Source organism: Musca vetustissima, unplaced genomic scaffold, assembly GCF_032173495.1.
Source record: "Musca vetustissima isolate MV318-11 ecotype Yass unplaced genomic scaffold, APGP_CSIRO_Mvet_v1 utg112367, whole genome shotgun sequence".
In the NCBI taxonomy this organism is placed as follows: Eukaryota; Metazoa; Arthropoda; class Insecta; order Diptera; family Muscidae; genus Musca; species Musca vetustissima.
Genome location: NW_026876534.1, coordinates 84,185 through 106,076, shown reverse-complemented (window position 1 = coordinate 106,076; position 21,892 = coordinate 84,185). Strand labels below are relative to the sequence as shown.

General features: G+C 35.4%; 1 protein-coding gene and 2 non-coding genes across 3 annotated transcripts; 1 reads left to right on the top strand and 2 right to left on the bottom strand.

Annotated features, from left to right (window-relative positions):
• Positions 1–2,704: 2,704 nt before the first annotated feature.
• Positions 2,705–2,776, bottom strand: Trnam-cau (transfer RNA methionine (anticodon CAU)). The gene has a single exon. It is a non-coding gene; the product is annotated as a tRNA-Met (tRNA).
• A 938-nt stretch (positions 2,777–3,714) lies between these two features.
• Trnam-cau (transfer RNA methionine (anticodon CAU)) lies at positions 3,715–3,786 on the bottom strand. Its single transcript has one exon. It is a non-coding gene; the product is annotated as a tRNA-Met (tRNA).
• A 6,870-nt stretch (positions 3,787–10,656) lies between these two features.
• LOC133321102 (uncharacterized) lies at positions 10,657–20,069 on the top strand. Its single transcript, XM_061530201.1, has 6 exons — positions 10,657–10,730; positions 13,404–13,517; positions 16,963–17,046; positions 17,316–17,417; positions 18,116–19,051; positions 19,120–20,069. The coding sequence occupies exons 1-6, from the start codon at positions 10,682–10,684 to the stop codon at positions 20,067–20,069; spliced, it is 2,235 nt and encodes a 744-aa protein (XP_061386185.1). The 5' UTR covers positions 10,657–10,681.
• The last annotated feature ends 1,823 nt before the right edge of the window (positions 20,070–21,892 follow it).

Genomic DNA, 21,892 nt, shown 5'->3' with positions numbered 1-21,892 from the left:
CGTCCGTCTGTCCATTATTATTTGTAAACACTATACAGGCCACAGTTATGGACCAATCATCACGAAATTTTGCATGTAGGATGCGTTCTGGCCAATGAAGATCCCTATTGTTTTTGGTAAAGATCGGTTAATATATAGTGGATGAAATGGACCAAAAACTTTATTTTTGTCGTTTTTTTCTGCTCGCTCTAGAGACCGCAATTATGGCCCAAACATGAATTTTTACATGAAAAAGGGGAACGGACCAAAGAATTAACATGCCTGTTTAAAAAAAATGATGAACCCTGACTTTTGTGTGAAATATTACAACATTTGTATTTTATAGCGTATATTAGAAATATTCGGAAAATATGTCAGTGTAAGGAAGAAGCGCTGTTGACCTCTAATCGGGCAAGAGGGTGCAACTATCACGAAAAATTGGCCGGAATAAAAATCCGCAGAATGTTAGAGTTCCGTGGTAGTTGTGTGGGGTATCGTATGATTGGCCCCGTCCGACTATACTGCTCCGCTCACTGGTTTTAAATTCTTTTTTCAAGAACTGCAATGCAGGGTGATTTTTTTTTTAAGGAAATATTCTCAGGAACCAATTAAAAGGGAGTATTTTTTTAATAAATATTTTCCAATATAGGAATATTGTTTCAAGGAATATTTAAAAAATATATATTTGTCAATGATCTAATAAAGAGGCGTGGAATTTTTAGGGCCTAAAAAGAGGATTGGATTTTTAAAGAATATATTTTAATGTCCTAAAAATGGTGTGTATTTTCAAGACCCAAACAACGGGTCGTGGATTTTTAAACATATTTTTCAAGGACCTAATAAAGAGACCGGGAATTTCATAGAATATTTCTTATGGGCCTAACAATGAGGTTAGGAGGGTGTGTGTTTTGGGAAATTAACATATCAATTTGGAAAACTGATCTAGGAACTTCGAAGTACAGGACATTTAGGAGGGACATTTTAAAGAATGGACATTTGTCAAAAGATTAAAACAATACGCTTAAAAATATTTTCCATTATTCATAAAAACAGCATACCAAATTAGAACCACTTCGGTGCACAAATGCGAATAAAACTTTCCACACGTGGACCTATATTAAATAATTTCTTTAAACATATTTTAAACTCTGCAAGAACGTGGAATGGAAGGTGTGGTTAAGACATTCAAAATACCCTAAAATGCCTGGTGTCCTACATTTAATATTTTCTATAAACATGACTTTTACCCTACAGAAATCCGGAATGCCAACATACAGCAAGCAGTTCAAAAGGAAAATGAGATTAACATCTGAAAAGTACCGAATACGGGAGAACGGAACCATGCCTTAACATGTACATAACTTTAAATTATCTTCATTTATGTAATTAAGCCCCAAAAAAATAGCCACTTCGGTGGAGAAAATACGGCTAACAATTTAAAAGTATCGACATGGGGCGGCGTTTTATATGGAAGCTTGGATAGAACATCGAACATGGACCTATATTCAGTAAAAATATTGTTCCATGTATCCGTAATGTTAAATTAAAGCAACTTTGGTGGGGGCGGGACCTTAATGCTAGATTTATACAACAACTTGGACCGTCATTGATAATTATTTACAGGAATTTTTGAAATCTCATGAGAACAACAATTAAAGCCACTTCGATTGAGGAACGTGACCCAAATCCCCAAAATATCGAATATTAAGGTGGGGGTGAGGGCGTACAGTTATATGGAGACCAGGGATGGCCCGTGTGACGAATTTTTAGTTTTTCGACTGTCAAAAAGGTGTAAACGTCGAAAACGTCATATATCTGTATAAAATGTAATAAACGTGGTAAACGTCATTTATATCAATATTATCAGCATACACAGTTATTTTCAAGAATATATATTATTTTTACATATATCTGACTATTCCTTACTAGAACTAATAACAAATTTTTAAATTTTTCGAGAAGAAAATTTTGAAATTTTATATGGATTTGAGTAAAGCATGCGTAATTTCCAAATTGATTAATGGAAATATCTATTTTGTCAAAAACGTAATGGATTTGGGTAGGTTTCCGACGTTTCTGACGTATGTATTATACGTCGGAAATGTATGTCATTTACGTCACTGTTTCTGACAGGCCATCTCTGATGGAGACTATACCAAAATGTAGATCCATATAAATAATTTTTGTTAGAAATATTTGACACCCGATGCGATCTCAAAATATCAAATTAGAGCCAATTCCGTTGAAAAACCTGCCCAAACTCTACAAATTACCGAATTACGGAATATATGGTTATATACCTTAAAAAATTGACAAATATTATTATTTCGTTTATAGAATTCGATAACGAACGACAATTCAAAATAAAAAGTTATCTTCCATTAGGCTGAAAAACGAGTCCAAACTTCCTAAAATACCGTATCTTTATATGGAGACTACACCAAAGGGTGAACCGATATACCATATTTTCAATATCAAATATCCTAGCAGTAAAACCAATATGAGAGCACAATATTATACCTCTATATTAAATATTGTGAGTTCTATCGTAACTTTAAAGACAAAACGGCTAAATCGATATCGAATTTTATTCCAATCATGTAGATATATCCGGTGATTATTTTTAGGTGGAATAACAAATTTAATTTACACGTCAACTTGTAGTGGAGGATATCAAAAATTTTTATTTTAAAAAAGTACGGAAACTTGCCGTTAATTCAACGCATAGCAGAGCAAGGTTTCGATCCTCGGACCTCTGGGTTATGGGCCCAGCACGCTTCCACTGCGCCACTCTGCTTGATGTTAAATGATACACACAAATAACCTCAATATTAGTTAAAACAATTTTCTTATCTATTGTAATTTAGTTTGGGAGATATAAACTTAAAAAAAAATCAATGAACATTAAATTACAGAATTGATAAAAACATTATGTGAAAAAAAATCATACGGAAAATAATATGACTCTTAAGTTTCAATATTATTTTCATATACATAAATTAAAATTATTGTAATATGGAAATAAAAATAATTCCAGAATTTCTATTTTTAAAAATATTTAATTTAGGGGTGATAACTTAACATAATTCATATCAGGTCACTACTAATTCCTTATCATCTGTAGCATAACTAGTAAGATGGAGAGTTTACATACAAGGGGTCTGCGGTTCAACCCCAGAATTAGATGTTATATATTTTGATGAATTTTAAAAATGATTTTTTACTAATGAATGATTTTTTTACTAAAAATTGGCTAACCCTAAAACAAAGTAGACAAAAATAAATATATGAATTTTTTTTTATATTCGTATTTTTATACAAATGTTTTTTTTTTTTTGGATTTGTTTCGGCTTTAGGTTAAATAAAATTCAGTATTCTGCAGAAGCTTTTTTAATTTTATTTTCCAATATTTCGACTGTTTTCGACAGTCATTTTCATTATATTTTTCTTAATTGCTAATTATTACATTATTATAACAATCATACTATATTTATTAAAAAAAAGTTTTAAATAAACATAGTATGACTTTAAAACTAATTTAACAAAATAATAATAAATAAAATAGATTTATTTTTATCTAAATTATTTAATAGTTAGTTTTTTTAATTAGTGATGTATTTCTCCATTTTTCTTATTATTTATTAGAATACAAAAATTTATTTCCTTCCTTAATATTTTTTTTCTTTAAAAAAAATGATTTCAAACAAAAAATATAAAAAAAAATCAATTCACAACTAGCAGAGCAAGGTTTCGATCCTCGGACCTCTGGGTTATGGGCCCAGCACGCTTCCACTGCGCCACTCTGCTTGTTAGCGTAGTGGCTACAAAACGTGAATAATCAACACAACAGCTACAACAATACACACACACACAAACGAGACACACCCACCCTTCTGTTTGTAGTTAGTACGACTGTTAATCTGAATGGATTTTTGGTAAACTCGTTTAGGTATTTTTTTTGATATTTTATCTAATCGAAAGTAGTGTGATAAAAAATATTTATTTTTATTGTTTATTATTTATATAAATAAATAATAAATAGAGAAAAAATAAATAATAAACAAAATATTTGATATTAATTTTCAATAAAGAAATGTTTACTGAAGAAAACCCTGTGCATAGGTTTTAGCAATATTTTTTGGAACAGAACAAAGTCTGAGTGAAACCCAAGGTACAATAAGAATATTTTAAGAATATTTAGAACGTTCTCAAAAAACAATATTTGTAGAAAATATTTCCGAACTATTTGTTACAGAATATTTTCTGAAAACAAATATCCGACCCCTAGATATTTCTGAAGACCTATCAATGTCATAATCGTTGATTTTTTATAGAATATTTGCTGAGGAAATATTTGGGTTTATAAGTCCAACAATATCAGAATTTAAAAAACAAAATCAAAAATTCAAGTTTGAAATAATATCTATATTTGATTGTCTAAAACAGAATTTGTTCGAGAATTATTGAATAAATCACGATTTTTGAGAATAAGACATCACATTTTTATTAATATACAAAAAAACTATTCTGAAGACCACCACAAGTGTGGAATTAAAATAAAATTGTACATTTTAGGATCAGCATTATGTCTGGATTTTTAAAGAATTATGTTTTCAAGAACATTAGGATCATAATGTTTAGAATATTTTCAGAATAAGCATGGATTCGGAAATCCCTCAGATATTATGTCAAAATAAACCATATTGAATCCTCTTTTGCCTATATGAGATTCTTGATGTGTATTGTTTCTACGTAGGTTCATCTATGGGACATTGATTTATACTAGTGACACTTAGAATGTCATTTTTTCCCTTCATCACACCTACAGAGACTACCGTATGTAAAGACACCATACCCTTCAGTTTATCTATAAAGATTGCCTAGCCCTTAGCTCCTCTATAAATGTTTTCAACGGTCGTCTCTATATAGACATTTGTAGACCAGCCCCTGCCCTTCAGTCTATTCCTTAAAGATTTCGAACCATTTGAAGTGTCTTCAGATTCTTGATGGGCATTCTGCCTACTACTGAGTTTCATCAGATGAGACATTGGTTTTTAGTAGACCTTTAGAATAGTATTCTGTCTGCCTTATTAGGAAATCCTTCCTTTATAGGGTATTCTGCCTCTGAAAAATTCTTATAGTGGTATTCTTCTCATAGTAGGATTATCAAATGGTATACTGCCGTAAATATATAACCCGTAGAATGGTGTTTTAGCTCTAAAATACCTTTAGAAGAGTTTATATTAGAATACGTAGATGAGACTTTTGTTAATCTAAAATTCCAAAAAAAGACTCTGTCTATAGAAGTTCCACAGAAAACTCTTCTGTATGTAGAAGACACAAAAAAATCTCCAGTCTATAAAATGATCTACTGCATAAAGAAGGCTTTTAGAAATGAGGTCTTCTGCTAATAGAAGTTTTATAAAAGGTTCTTCCGTATATAAAAGTCCATGTGCTAATATATCCTGCCTATAGAAACTCGCTAGAAATGTCATCTATGTAAGACTCCTATAAGGACGTCTGGTTATCGTCTGTTTAGTCTTATTGTGAAGTGTATATATAAGGACACTTAAAAATATCTTTTAATATTAGCATAGAAGACTTCTAGAAGGATAACTATTCCATGAGATAAAAATAGAATTTTGTTCAGTCTGTAGAAGGTTTCGGATTGTTGAAATAAAAAGTATGAACTTCGATCTATACAAATTCCCTAGAAGGGTGTTCAGTCAGTAGAAAACCTGTAGAAGAATATCTTGTTTTTAAACCTTTAACCAGAACAACAACATGAGGACAAGAAGATATTTTTGTCTACATAAGATCTCTAGAAAAACTCTCGGTCTTCGGTCTATTTGAATCCTCTACAAGAGTATTCTGCCTCTAAACGAGTATAACCCGTATAGAAGCCATTAGTGGGATATACATTCATGCATTCTAGAAGTGTCATCGGTCAACAAAATGCCTCATGGTCCTTATGAAATACCAAAACATATTGTAAATGAACCTCTTGAATACAAGAAAAAATCCTTATAATGATGAGAAAGCCACTATATTTTCCAAAAAATGTAAACATTTCATTAATATCACAACTATTATCCTACTTCAAAGTCTTCTCTATTTTTTCCTCTATCTCTCTCTCTCTTTACAATAACAAATGTGTTCCTCCCAAGAAAAAAACACCACCACTACAACCATTCATTTTTTCGGCTGTATTTTGTTTTGGCATCGTTCTCCGCCTCTCCCATTAATCCGCCGTTTAAGGGAAGAGCGGAGAACAAGTCACTCGCTTGTGACTAGTTTTGCATTCCATTGTTTATTTATTTCAGACACTCTTAACGACCTCTGCATTGGTGTTACAAAATTCACATATGTATTTTCCAATTTTTTTCGATAGTTGATACGAACATTAAGCCAGAAGAGTCATTTGTTTGTAAAAGGTCTCTAATATGGTGTGTATAAAAGAAATACTCCTAGAAGAGTCCTTGGTCTATATACAAATCCTTGAAGGTTCTTATGTTTATAGAACGTAATATAAAGAGAGTATAACAGTAGATAATTTCTAGAAGAACCTTTTACATATTTCTTTACTATTTTAGGAGAGCCACCATTATATGGATCTCCTCCGAAGGTGATTTTTAGAAGCTTCTGACTTATATTGAGCACACATAGAGTATCTTCTGCCTACGCAAGACCTGAAGAAGGGTCTTCTGTATATACAATGAATCTAGAAGGGTATTTCTAGTGAGGATCGGTTAAATGTACGTATATGGAAGGGGTATTTTGACTATAGGTTATGTTTAATGGTTATATGTATAAAGGTCGTTAAAGAGGCACATTTAGAGTCTATGGAAGACCTATGATGGAGTCTTATGTAGAGCTCAATAAGAGTCTTCTGCCTGACAGACAAACAAAAAAAAACATAAAGAAGGGTCATCTATAGAAACACATTAGGAGAATATATGTAAAAGTAGGTCATCTACGTATGCACGACTTATAGCTGACTTTACATAGATCCCCACGCCTTCTTAGTAGAAAGGTAAATTTTAAACATTTTCAAAAAAGACGAAGATTTGTTGCTAACAAGTAAAATATTTAAAATTTCCCTCCTTACTGGTTCGAAGAAAAATATTCTTTGTTTTGTTTTGTTTTTTTTGGTTTTTAGACGAAAATTCTTTAAAAAAAAATCAAATCCACACTCCAATGCTCCTTCAAAAAATATTCGGTAAAAAACAATGCAAGTAATTGACCATTGAAAAAAATATTTTTAAAAAAATCCACGCTGCTGATAGTTCTCAAAAAATATACTATGGAAAATCCCCGCTTCTTTGAAAGTCCACACTTCGGATAGTCCATTAAAAAATATTCTTTAAAAAATCGCTTCGGAAGTCCTTTAACAAATATTTTTCGAATAATATTATTTAAGAAATCCACGCTACTGAAAATTTTCGGAAAATATTTTTTAGGAAATTCACAAATACATCCTTGGAAAAATTATTCATTAAAAAATCCACCCATCATATAATCTTTGAATAAATATTATTAAAATATCCACAATTGTTAGAGACCCTGCAAAAAATATTGTTTAAAGAATACACGCTCATTATAGTTTCTGAACAAATATTCTTTGAAAAAATCCAAGATCCTGAAAGTTATAAATAATATTCTTTTAAAAATCCTCGTTAATAGAAGTCCTCTAAAAATATTCATTAAAAAATCTAGGGGGTTCTTAAAAAACTACTATTAAAAAATACAAGGTCTGTTGTCCTACAGAAAATTTCTGGAAGGCTATGCAACCTCTAGAATATTTATCTATTTATAGATTATCTTTAAAGGGGTCTTCAATACATATTCGTAGATATTTCTAGAGCTACCAGTGAAAGGTCTTCTCTCTAAAAAAAAAATCACAACAAATGTATCTTGATAAATAGAAGATCCTCAGAACGACGTTATTTCTTCTAAAGGAGCCCTTGAATATACTAATTTTTAGAGATCTCTAAATGGTTTGTCAATCTTAAGAGGGGTGTAATGCACATAGAAGGTATCAAAAAGTATCATCTGTCTATAAAAATATATCTATAACAATTTTCTGCCTATAGAAGATTCATGTACCTGTCAAAGACCTCTAAAAGGTATTCTATCAATTAAAGACCTCTGGTAAAGACTTCTATTCTTAATGACGAATCGAAATGAATCCGCTGTTTATAGCGGAAGAGTTCTATTTTTAATGACGGAACGAAATGAATCCGCTGTTTATAGCACTCATTCAGGGGTATTCTGTGTACACCTTTTAAACTCCAATAACTATTTTCCAATTACTTAATAAAAACCAGTGAGCGGAGCAGTATAATCGTACGGGGCCGACCATACGATACCCTACACAACTTCAATAAAAAATTAACATTCTGTGGTTCTATATTCCAAGATTGGGCAATATTTTGCGCTATTTGCACACTTTTGACTGGTTAGAGGTCAGCAAATGTTACTAATAATCAGTACAGCACCTCTAATTAATAATCCAGATTTCCTTCACCGTGGGTTGGGTTGTGTTGTTTGGCTTTCGAATCGAAAAGTACAAATAGTTAAGTTTTCGGTTCACGTCATCCGAAAAATTATTATCTGATCATCACCTAACATTTTAGGCGTTGTCCTTGACCATAACTGGAACCTCATGGAACATTTCAAAGCGATCAGGCTATATATCCACCTTAAAGTGTGGTATTAGGTTACTAAATATATATGAATACGTAGGCACCTGTAAATATTTAAGTGTAACTCCCTCATCGAGTACATACGACAATATGATTGGTATCAATTTAAAGGCCAACCACTCCTCTTGGATATGCTATCAACTCCTGGGGTCTACATCCTCCAGGAGTAAATATATATGCCATAGAATACAAATTTCGTCATTTTTCACACAAAAGTCAGGGTCCATTTGACCCGCTAAATATTGACCAATCTTTATCAAAACATGCATGCTTATTCTCTGGCCCGATCCCCTTCTCCATGCAAAAATTCGCGGTGTTTGGGCCATAATTGCGGCCTCTGGAGCGACCAGAAAAACCGACAAAAATTTAGTATTTGGTCCATTTCATCCCCTTAATATTAACCGATCTTTTCCAAAAACAATAGGGGTCTTCATTAGCCAGAACCCATCCTACATGCAAAATTTCGTGAAGATTGGTCCATAACTGTGGCCTGTATCGTGTTTACAAATTATAATGGACGGACGGACGGACACACATGTCTAGATCGACTCAGCTAGTCGAGATATGACGATCGGTATACATAAAGGTGGGTCTAGGAGCAATATTTCGCGTTACAAACTTTTGGGGCTGCACAAAGCTATAATACCCTGACAACATAGTTGTGTAGGGTATAATTAACAACAAATTTTTAATAAAGAAAACTATTTCCCAAAGTTCTTAAAATTTTCCAAATAAACGCATTTCTACACACTCACACAGAAATATCTAACAATGTTAAACTTGTAATTTTGTGGTTGATTAAAACAGTCACTCACCTTTGGCCCCCGCTCCTCCGACTCTTCAGGCGACACAAAAAAACTTCTTTGATTTACAATGTTCAAAGTTTTTAAGCAGCAACTAAAAATTGCTTTCCTTATTTTGAGAGGGAGTGGAATAGGGAGGTTAATAGGGACTTGGGAATAGTCATGCAATTTTGTTATAATTTGTAACTGTTAAAATTAAGTAAAAAGAACCCCAAAAACTGAAGATAACTACGAGACGAAGTAGAACATTGGTTCCAAATGCCAGCATTTTTTTCCGGGTAATAAGGAGAAGGTGAATTATTTCGAAACTTGTTGCTAGGGGAGAGTAGATGGGGTTTCCCGAGAATAAACTGAATTATTTCGAAACTGCTTTTAGTTTGTAGACCAAGGTTGGGGTACTAAGGATGTTATGTGCTTACCTTATAGCTGCATATTTTCCAAATATTCTGACCAAAAACTGTCACTCAATTTTGCTGTTGGTTGCTGCCAAGCTCCATGAAACACCAAGAGGAAAAAAAGCACACCAAAATGTTTTCAACTTGTATTCGCTGCGGAACACTAAAATGACAAGAAATAAAACCACAACACATAAAATACAATAACAACAGAAAGTAGTTTAACGGAAAAATAACAACAAAGTTTAATGCACACAAAAAAACAACATAAAACAGTTTTAGAAGTTTCAAACGAAATAAAAAAACTGGAAGCTGGTGGAGAATAAAATAATAGTGGAACTTGGTTAATGAGTTACAAATCCAAAGGATGGAAATCGGCGGGAGTATGGCCACAAGACAAAAAGGGTGGGTGGGTGTGTGTGAACACACCCTAATCTAGTAGCTGGTTTTGCTCATTTCAAAAATTATTAAGCTCCGCTGTCATCCATACCTCCCTACCACACAAACCCTTTGCCTTACATTAGCAAATATTTGGTCTTTGTTGTTATTGTTGTTACTTTTAATTTTGTTTCGTTTTTTTTTTAATTTTTATTATTTCATGATATTTATCTTTGTCTCATTTTTGCATTTTATCTTTGCAGTACCCATGAACAGTGGTTTTATGAGGATACACAACAGTCCTCTGGTGGGAGTTGGTGGCCTACAATTCTGGCATCAAAGAGTAACCAGAGATGTGACAGCCGCAGCCGCCATACAATCAGCAGGTCTGCAACAACAGCAAAAGGATATTAGCAAGGATATGTTGATGCAGGGCTCATCAACGGAAATAACCATGGATCAGCCACAAGGTATGTTTAACCATTTAATATTTTTAAAAAATCCACGCCTATTGGTACTTACTTAGCAGGCTTGTGGCAGAACTTTCGTTCCATAAGCCGAGCTTAAAAAAGATTTCCAGGCGCGTCGGTCTTTTGCGCAGTTTTTCCAATTTGAAATACCATTTTCGGCAATGTTGTCTTCCACTTGGTCTTTCCATCTTATTCGTGGCCTTCCCCTTCTGCGTGAACCATCAGCTGGTTCGCTTTTATATGCCTTCTGGGCTGGGGCATCTTCATCCATTCTCACAACATGACCTAGCCAACGTTGTCGCTGCAGCTCAATACGTCTAACAATGTCGATGTCCGATAATAGTTAGTACAACTCATGGTTCAACGCAGATCGGCCCATAGACCTTTCGGAGAATTTTTCTCTCAAACACTCCAAGAGCTGACTCATCTTTTTTCGCAAGTACCCATGCTTCAGATCCATATAACAGCACGGGTAGTATCAGCGTCGTAAAGAGTGTAAGTTTGGTCTGGCGGGAGGTGGCCTTGCATTTGAGTTGTTTGCTCAGACCATAGTAGCATCTGTTGGCCATCACTATCCTTCTCCGAATTTCAAAACTGATGTCATTCGTTTCGACCCATTATGTCGATGTCATCGGCGTTGGCGATTAACATGTGTTGTTTGGTGTACTGAGTGCCATTTCTGTTCACTTTTGCCTCTCGTATGACCTTTTCCAGCAGGATGTTAAAAAGGTCACGCAATAAACTATCCCCTTGTCTGAATCCTCGTCCGGTACTAAAGGGCTCCGAGAGATCATTTTCGACTTTAACTGCTGATCTTGTGCCAGTTAAAGTTATCCTGCATAGCCGTATTAATTTTGCAGGAATGCCAAACGCAGACATGGCCTTATACACCTCTGAACGGATAGGGCTGTCGAATGCGGCTTTATAGTCGACGAATAGGTGGCATGTGCCTATGTGTTTTTCGTGGGTTTTTTTCCAGGATTTGGCGCAGAGTGAAAATCTGGTCAATTGTGGATTTGCCTGGTCTGAAGCCGCATTGGTATGGTCCAATAATGTCATTGGCCATTGGCTTCAATCGTTCACACAGCACAATGGATAGCATTTTATATGCGATGGAAAGGAGACTTATTCCTCTATAGTTGGCAAATATCGTCTTGCCTCCTTTTTGGTGCACGGGACACATGATGCTGAGGTTCCAATCATTGGGCATGCATTCTTCTCACCCTCACTTTTTTCTTGTTCTTTTTTCTGAAAATACGTTTCTCCTCTCTCCTTTTCTCCCGATAGTTCTCCATCGCATTAGGTGTTGCTACTGTCCTCAGGGTTGCCCTATACGCCGCGTTTTTCATATCAGTAGCATTACGACACTCCTGATCGTACCACGGGTTTCTTGATGGTGGTCTTTGGTACCCAAGTGTTGCTTTTGCTGCAGGGCAATTCTCCACTGTGCTTCTATATTTTTATCGGGACAAAGGGTGATTCGTCAAGCAGTTGGGTAAGTTGAGCGGATAAGGCTTCTGCTATATGTTGTGTTTGCAGCTTTTCGACGTCAAATTTCCGTGTTACATTAGATCGCATCTTTGCTGCTACATTAAGACGGGTGCGTACCTTGGGTGCCACAAGGTAATAGTCCGAATCGATATTCGTTCCTCGGATCTATCGGAAGTCTAAAATACTGGATGAATGCCTTCCGTCTACAACAACATGATCGATTTGATTTTTGGTTGTTCGATCGGGAGAAATCCAAGTAGCCTTGCGAAGTCAATCAGCTCATGTCGTTTCCTGATGTTTTTTCATGGAGGCTGAATTTTCCGACGGTGGGGCCAAATATATTTTCCCCTCCGATTTTTGCATTAAAATCTCTTAGCAGAATTTTAATGTCATGGCCAAGGCAGCGGTCATATGCAGTTTCTAGGCGATCGTAAAAAATGTCTTTGGTCTGTTCATCTTTGTCTTCGGTCGGAGCATGGGCGCAACTGAGACTGATGTAGACGAACTTCGCTTTTATGCGGATTATAGCAATTCGCTCATCTACTGGAGTGAATCTGGAGACGCGGTATTTTATTCTCCAGCCTGGACTTCGCCATGTTAAAGCCAAACAGAGCCGCTGCTTGGTACCTATCATCCCCTACCCCTATTGGTGCTTCATAAAAAAATATTTGTATATCCTCTAGACTCAACCATTGCCACACATGGTCTAGTCATCCCTCTCCTCCATAAATCTTATTTTTTCCACCATCTACCTTTTGAATATTTCATATAGTTAGTGGTTACTAATTCCTAGATAATAACAACCAATACATACATAGATATACATATGTATGTGACGACCCACAACCATATCCTTTTGTGGTCGAGACAACAAAAAATGCCAAAGCAAAAAAAAAACAATGGCTAAAGAAAATTATTGTTGTTATTCCTCTGTTATCTTTTTAAGAGTAAATTTTACAAGGACATGGAATGTGAAAAAATATTCATATGATTCGTTTTTTTTTCTATTATTATTTTTTTTTTCTTTTCATTACTAACACAATGTGTCCTGCAACTGATGATGTTACTTTTAATATGGTCTCCTCCTCCTCGCACTCCCTTATACCGCCTGGCTGCCACATGAACGCGGTGTGTTGGTTGATGATGCTCTGCCTGCTATTTTGCCTGCCTTTTGTTGGATAGGCCAATGTCTATTGGATGGCGAATATGTGCCAGAGACAACGGTCTTCTGTGAGAAACAAGTCGGTTGTCGTGCCATACAAAAAACAGGACACTGTTGTCCTGATTATCAATGTGGTAAGTTTACTTGGGTGTTTTACTTTATAAATAATAGAAATATACACACAAAGCTAAGGCATATATGGATAGAAGACCCTTCTAATTACCTTGTATAAGTAGAATCAGGGACCGAAAATAACCGTTATTTTTGAAAATGCGAACAAAAAACTCTTCATGTTAGAGACATTGGACACCTATAGTATTATGTAACAATAGATTCGTATTGACGAGCCTATTACGGATATTTGGTGATCTTGAGAAAACACTCTCAGTTCCCATGTGGAGACTTATTATTCAACGGAAAAAATAGACGTTGATTTTTAACAGTTAAAAATTATTGTTATTTTTTCCTTTAAAAATAAAACTCTTTTTGGGAGCTATATTCTTCAAAATTTTTTGAGATTTTCACTTGAAAATTTATAGGGACGTTCTTGAATTAGTGTAGGTTCGAATTAAATCAAAATATAAAATTAAAATTTTTGACGCCGAGAATGGGTGGGGTCCCCTTAATTCAACGAGTTTTCCTGAGGTACAAGAATCTTTATATCCCCTCTACTGTAGGTCTAGGGGGTGCTCTAAACAGAAGACCTTTCAAATACCCCTTCAACAGGTCTTGTATGAGTTGAAGACCACTCTAAGGAACAGAAGTTCATTTGAGGATTTTCCATGGACAGAAGACCTTCTAAGGCGTCTTCTTTAAAAAGGAAACAATTTAAAGAGTTTTCCAGTTTCATAGGAATGTTCTAGAAGTGTTTGATAGATGCCCTCTTCTGTAGTCATAAAGGTTTTCTATAAACGTAGTACCTTTCACATTGTCTTCTATAGTTCATGACAATTTTGTTGATCCCAAAACCGAAGACCATATCCCTCTAAGCCCTACTAAGGGTTTTCTAAAGACAAAATATTCTTCCAAAAGTCTTCCATGGGCAGATGATTAATCGATAGGTCTTATATGAGCTTGATACTACAGAACAGAAGTCTCTATTGAACATTTTATTGGTACATTAATCGTAAATCTGGCTCCTCTGGGGGTCCTATATGAGTTGGAGACCACTCTAATTTAGAAAAGAACCTATTACTTTTATATGAAGAGAAGTCCCCCAAAAAATTATTATCTATAAATTGGACAAGTTTAACAGGGAAGGAGGTCATCTATCAGCTCTTGAAGTTCAGATAGTCTTTCAATAATAATATTTAATAAAAAGTATAGTATTATAAAGTCTCCTTTAGAAAGACCACGCTTATAGATCTCTTAAAAAACCTCGGTTACAGCTCTGATAGTGTTTCAGAAAATCTTATTACAAATTATCACTTATTGATCTCTAGTCCCTCAGAAAATGTTATTTAAAGTCTACGTTTCAGCTATGACAATCCTTAACAACATCTCCTTTAAAAATCCAACCTGATACCTCTGATAGTCCTTCAGAGAACACCCTTATAAAAAGTCACGTTTGGAGCTCAAATAATCCTTCAAAAATCCACGATTTTAGCTCAGATAGAACTGCATAAAATTTAATTAAAAAACAGGCTTGTAGCTCCGTCTGATAATCTCATTTAAACATCCACGCATAAAACTCAAGTAGACCTTCAGAAAATCTCTATCAAAAACTTCACGATTATAGCTCTGATCCAACAATCTACGTCAAAAACTACGATTATAGCTCTAATAATTCTTCAGAAAATTGTTGATAGTCCTTCAGAAAAACTCCTTCAAAAGAGTTACGATTACAGCTCTGATAATGTTTAAAAAGTCTAATTTAGAAAATTTCCTTTAAAAATCCGCGATAATAGCTCTGAAAATCCCTCAGAAAATCTTCTTAAAATCTACACTTGGAACTCTGTGCTTCAAGAAATCTCTCCACGCTTGGAGATCTCATTGTGCTTCAAGGAATTTCTCCACGCTTGGAGATCTCATTGTGCTTCAAGAAATTTCTCCACGCTTGGAGATCAGGTAGCCCTTGAAAAATCTTCTTTTAATATAAGCTTGGAGCTCAGATAGTCTTTCATAAAAAACCCCTCTTCCAAGCCTCTTTCAAAAAATCCCCTTACAAAATCCACGCTTAGAGCTCAAATAGTTCTTAACAACTCTACTTTACAAAATCCACGCTTAGAGCTCAAATAGTTCTTAACAACTCTACTTTACAAAATCCACGCTTAGAGCTCAAATAGTCCTTAACAACTCTACTTTACAAAATCCAAGCTTAGAGCTCAAATAGTCCTTAACAACTCTACTTTACAAAATCCACGCTTAGAGCTCAAATAGTCCTTAAAAACTCTACAAAATCCACGATTAGAGCTCAAATAGTCCTTAAAAACTCTACAAAATCCACGCTTAGAGCTCAAATAGTCCTTAAAAACTCTACTTTACAAAATCCACAATTAGAGCTCAAATAGTCCTTAACAACTCTACTTTACAAAATCCACGCTTGGAGCCCAGACGATCATTCAAAAATCTAATTTAAAAAATCTAAACTTGGAACTCAAAAAGTCCTTAGAGTCCTTCAAAAATCTTCTTTAAAAAATCTACGCTTGAACCTTTAAATAGTCCAGATAGTCCTTCAAAAAATCTGCTTAACCAAATCTAAGCTGGGAGCTCAGATAGTCCTTAAAAAATATGTTTTAAAAAATCCATGCTTAAAGTCCTAAAAAATCTCATTCAAAAAATCCATACTTGGAGCTCAGATAGTCCTTAAAAATTATAATTTAAAAAATCCACACTTGGAGCTCAGAGAGTCCATAAAAATTGTCATATAAAAAATCCAGGACTAATTCTAGGCCATAAAAAATATTCTTTAAAAAATCCAGGCCTCTGATAGCCCCTGAAAAAAAAATTCTTTAATAAATCCACGCCTTGTGTTGATCACTAAAAAAAAATTCTTTAATAAATCCACGCCTTGTGTTGATCACTGAAAAAAAAATTCTTTAATAAATCCGCGCCTCTAATACACACCTGAAAAAATATTCTTTAAAAATCCACGCCTGTTTGTGGCCCTTGAAAAAATATTCCAAAAATCCACGCCTATGTTAGCCCTTGAAAAAATAGATTTTATAATTTTTGGTTGCCACAGTAGCAAACCCATATCCCATCCTACAAGAAAACAGTGGAAATTCATCTTGTAAAGGTGTAGCTGTGTTATAATAACATACTACACCCCCATCCCGTACCTATCTCCAAGTGTAACCCTGAATCATCCTCTACTAGTAGTTTTGTGTGTGTTATTTTTGTTATTGTCGATTTGTTTTTATTTTTTTTTTAGTTTGTATGCAAAATGTTTTAAGAGTATTTTATAAAATATGCTAACCATTTGTTCTTCCTCTCTCTCTCATTTCCATGATGATGCTGTTGCTGATGTTGGGCGCCAACTTTAAACAAACACCTTCATAAATGTTGCTGTTATTGTTGCTTTTACTACCACTTTCGGCCACGAACAATAACACTTTCTTCTGTCGGACGCCTCCATAGATTGCCAAAAGGATGGTAAAACTTATTTAAATGGTGATAAGTTAGTAGATCCGGAGACACCCTGCACTGTTTGCTACTGTCAAGGTAAAGTGTGAAAGTTTTACGACCCAGAAAAATAGAGGAGAATAACAAGAACAACAACAACGGAGGTGGCCATAGAAAATTGCATATGGCCAAGCAAATTTACTTTTATTGCTAATGTTTGTTGTAGATGTCGTTGTTGTTGTTGCTGACATCCTCCTTCACCGCCATATCTATTTATTCTAGAATTAATGCAATTTGTTGTGTGTGCGTTGAAAAATATTCTGGTCTAAAGTTTTTTTTTTTTAATTTTCTTCCTCTTCTGCTTGTAGGTGGTGAAATTTTATGCAGTTCTGTCACTTGCTTCCATCGTGACGATTGTACACCGAAATATATACCAGGTGTCTGTTGTCCAGAATATGATAATTGTCCCGGTAAGTTAAAACAATTTTATTTATGTACATATAATTCGATAGAAAAAAGAGTAAATTTTCTGTGCGGTTTTTCAAGTTTACCGGAAAGTTTCCTGTGTTTTAGATAGTGGTCAAGGCCACTGAGATAAGTTCGGCACATTATTATAAAAAACAATAATAACAAAAGCAATAAATTAAATGCAAATAAAGGCTCCACGCCTATGTTGGCTACTTGAAAAAATATTCTTTAAAAAATCCACACCTATGTTGGCTACTTGAAAAAATATTCCTCAAAAAATCCACGCATCTACTGCGGCCTTGAAAAAATGTTCTTCAAAAAATCCGCGCCTATGTTGGCTACTTGAAAAAATATAATCCACCCCTCTATTGAGGCCTTAAAAAAATATTCTTCAACCAATCCGCGCCTATGTTGGCTACTTGATAAAATATTCCTCAAAAATCCACACCTCTATTGAGGCCTTGAAAAAAATATTTTTAAAAAATCCACCCCTCTATTGAGGCCTTGAAAAAATATTTTTAAAAAATCCACCCCTATGTTGGCTACTTGAAAAAATATTTTTAAAAAAATCCACGCCTCTATTGAGGCCTTGAAAAAATATTTTTAAACATCTACCCCTATTTTAAGGTCTTGAAAAAATATTTTTAAAAAAATTCCCGATTTAATCAATTATCTACCCCTTATCTTTTTTCCGATACAGTTGCCTCATCGCTCAACAAAACCATGACCACCACAACAACATCAACAACTGCCAAGCCGGAGCTACCCATGGCTGTTGATGATAAGCCGAAAATAACCATTAAAGAGATCACGAAACCCACAGAGATACGTATAACCGATGATAACAAAGTTATACCGGTGCCGCAAATGTTGAAACCCACAACAACAACGACGACAACAACTACCACCACCACCTCGACATCCACAACTACAACGACCACAACAATGCCCCCACCAACGGCTCCATCAGTCAGCGTCATTTCAACAACAGTCATGCCTTCGGTAGGCCACGAAAGTACACCAATTGAGCACGATGCCATAAAAGAAAAGCTTAGCGAAGACATTGAACCCCAAGCTACTAGTGTGGACACCAACCAATTGTCAAATGGCAATGCCGGTGGTTTGGGACCGAAACAGAGCATGACTAGCGGAGACACCCTGAAATTAACCGCATCGGTGGCATATCCAACACAAGCTGTACCCACCACAATGCTGGCTAATGGCTTGAGTCCCACAGTGGTACCAATTGCCCCGGAGAATAGTGGCGAAGTTGAAGACCCTGTACCGGCTTTATCGATTTTCAGTACCCAAGGATTGCCTGAGGATCCCAGCAAGGTGAATATTAAGAGGGAATATTTTGTGACAACCGAAGGTATTGCTCCAGCCGGCCAGGTATATGAAGGTGTGGCGGGTAGTGGTGAATATTCAAATTCGGAATTGATTTATGGCAGCAGTCAAGCGAATCCCACATCAGCTCAGCAATCTTTGGGGGCCTTGCATCAATCCTCGGCGGAATTGGATTCGGATACGGCTGGGAGTGATAATATTTATCACATTATTTTGACCACAGATGGTCCACGCTTAACCACAACCTCGGAGAACTATTTGGCCTTGAAGGGTTCCGCCAGTACTGAGGGTGAGTTTTGAGAGAAGTCCAATTTTTGGAATCCTTTTTATTAAAATCTGATTTTATCTCCCTTTCAGGTTCTCCCTTCGAGGATTTAGCCCCAGTTGCCGTTGATTCCGCGCCCGTGGAGGCTAAACCCCAATCACAACCCACCACCGAAGGACCAGAGTTGGACAAACATGAACATCTACATCAACATTTGGATGAAGAAGAACCCGAGATTCCCTTGGAAATAAATCCCGCATATCCCTCGTTGCCGGCCGATGATTTCAGCATACGTGGTGACAACAACTATCAATTATCCGATAATGATGAGATTGGCGAAGAACCCCGCAGCATAGGTGGTGGACACATTGGTCATGGTCATCACTTAATGCTGCACCACGAAGTCCATGAAATTGCCAAGAATAGCAAACATCTGGATGATGCCAGTTTTGGTGGTAGTGGCAGTGGAAGCGGTAGTGGGATGGACATGATTATGGAGGATATGGCAATGTCTGCACCATCCTCCACAGAGGGTAGTGGTTGCATAGATAATAATCCCAAATCTTTGGAAGTTCTTGAAATGGAAAAATCCAAGAAATCACCCGAGTTAATACAACTTATGTATTCCGGTGAAGATTCTTCCGAGGAGACCCGCATTACCAATAGCACAGATTTCCAGGAAGATGCCGCCAAGAAGCCCTCTGAAGATTCTTCAATGGAATCGGCGGAAATTTTAAAATCCCTTGATGCCTCTGGGGAATTTGGTTCTGGTTCAGGTGCGGGAGAAATTAAAAGTGAATTGAAAAAGGAACGGGAGCCAACCACACCCAAGCCATATAAAGGAGCTGCCTCCATGGATATTGATGAGTTAACTGATTCGTCGGGTAATGGTCCGCAAGATGATCCCAAAGAAGATGCTGAAAGTTTGAAAATCGATGATACTTCCGACGAAGCAACGGGTAGCATTGATAAATCACCCAAGGGTAATATTTTGTCGGTGAAGGTACAACAGGACAAGGCTTTCCATGAGGAATTAGTTTGAGAGCGAGATACAGAGAGAAAACAAATGAGAAAGGGAAGAGTCAAGAAGTAAGAGCATGTAAATACTGAGAGATTTTTTTAAATTATTATTTTGACAAACGAAAACCGAGAACAAGAAAATTATGTGTAAAACAACAAATTAATTTTTAAAAATAATTATTAATTCATATATTTTATTTAATTCATTTTTTTAATTATCATTTCATCTAGAGACTGCATTTTTTTTATTAAAAACAATCGTCTTAGTTCCATTTTCATTAAAGAAGTAGCACGATATGGATCGAACGTAATCAGAATTACCGTAAAGCTCCTAAATAATTTTTAATTAAAAAACGTTAGTATCAGTTAAATGAAATGAACCATTTTAGTATAAGAGAAATGTGCTCTTCTCCAAGAGTGAAATAGTAACAAAAGAGAGAGAGAGAGTGTAACGCATCATCGTTACAATATGAAAAATGTTAGAGTGAGAGAGCATCATTTAAGTGTTTTTGTAATAGGAACAATAAAATAGCTGGGCTCCCAATATGCAATAAAATAAATAGTTTATGTCATTAAATTCTAAAAACAAGGGCTTGAAGGACAGTAAGGAGATTTTTGAGGGACATCAAAGCTTTGAGACTATAAAATATAGAGAGAGACTAAAAAACGGTTATTAATAAAAGAAAATATGCCTTCAGCACCTATTGAAGCAGAAAGTCGCATACATCCCACCATAAAAAATCCGATTGAGTATTTGTAAGACACAAATTTTATTAAAACATACTGCAGCTGATGAGTCGACTTCTATACTCATCAAAAAGTGCTGCAATAAAAACTAGAAAACAGAAGAGCACTGTGCTGAGTATTCCGTGGTTCGAAGGGAATTCATTTTATTTATAATATTTTCTTAACTCTAAACCTCAATACCAACATAAAACTATACGTGAATTTCATTCATCGAATGTTTAAGTAGATTTGGCTTAGGAAAAATTTTGATCCGTATTTTTGATCATCCCAAATAAATATTATAAATGCATATGACATATGGCCGGTCGTCAATCCCATTCCTAAAGCGGTTCAATATTTTCCCGTTCACTCCGAAAAAGGAACTAGGTCACTCGTTCACTTCCATAGTTCGTTTAGTTGAAAAAAATGATGGTTCAAAAAGAACTAGGTGAATGCGAATAAAATTAACAAACGGGCCGGTAGTTCCTTTTGTACAATAGTTGCTTTCAACTAATTCATTCCCGAACGATCTAACCCTAAGCAAAACACCTCAAGGAGAAATGTTTCTATTATAGAATATGATGAACTTTGGGAATTTTCATCTATTCTAGAAGAATATATATCGGAAGTATGTAACAAATGATGGTTCCCAAACAAACTTTATCCTCCGTACTTTCAGGACAATTTTTGAATACAAAAAGTACGAAACCAACACCAATTCCGAAATAAATGTAATATTATTATAATTTTGCCCTTAGTTTTTTCTAACATCTCGTTTCTGTCCAACAATATCTTCGTTCGGAGGAAGGTCAGGCTTATTCTTCTGTATGTCAGTTTGCCATTCGCTCTTACTTTTCCGAGTCATCCTAGCCAGTTTCCGCTTTTGTGCCCCATATAACTCTTGCTTACTTATCGTGAGCTTAGATATACCCTATCTCACTTCCTTTTACCATCTTTTAAGCCTCTTCGTTCCTCCGTCATTCTAAGACGATTACGTTGATCTTGTTTTCGTGCTAACTTTCGAAATTTAACTTCAAGTCCCGCCTGTCGTGGAAGGTTGGTTCGATATTGCTCGTCCCCGGTGATTCTTGAACTCTGATAGATTTTTTAAATTTTCGT

Bases quoted from the DNA above. Each gene is read 5' to 3' on its own strand.
- LOC133321102 (XM_061530201.1), top strand. From the start codon at position 10,682: ATGTTGATGCAGGGCTCATCAACGGAAATAACCATGGATCAGCCACAA. The intron at 10,731-13,403 runs GTATGTTTAACC...TTTGTTGGATAG, and splicing joins AACCATGGATCAGCCACAAG to GCCAATGTCTATTGGATGGC. The intron at 17,418-18,115 runs GTAAGTTAAAAC...TTTCCGATACAG, and splicing joins AGAATATGATAATTGTCCCG to TTGCCTCATCGCTCAACAAA.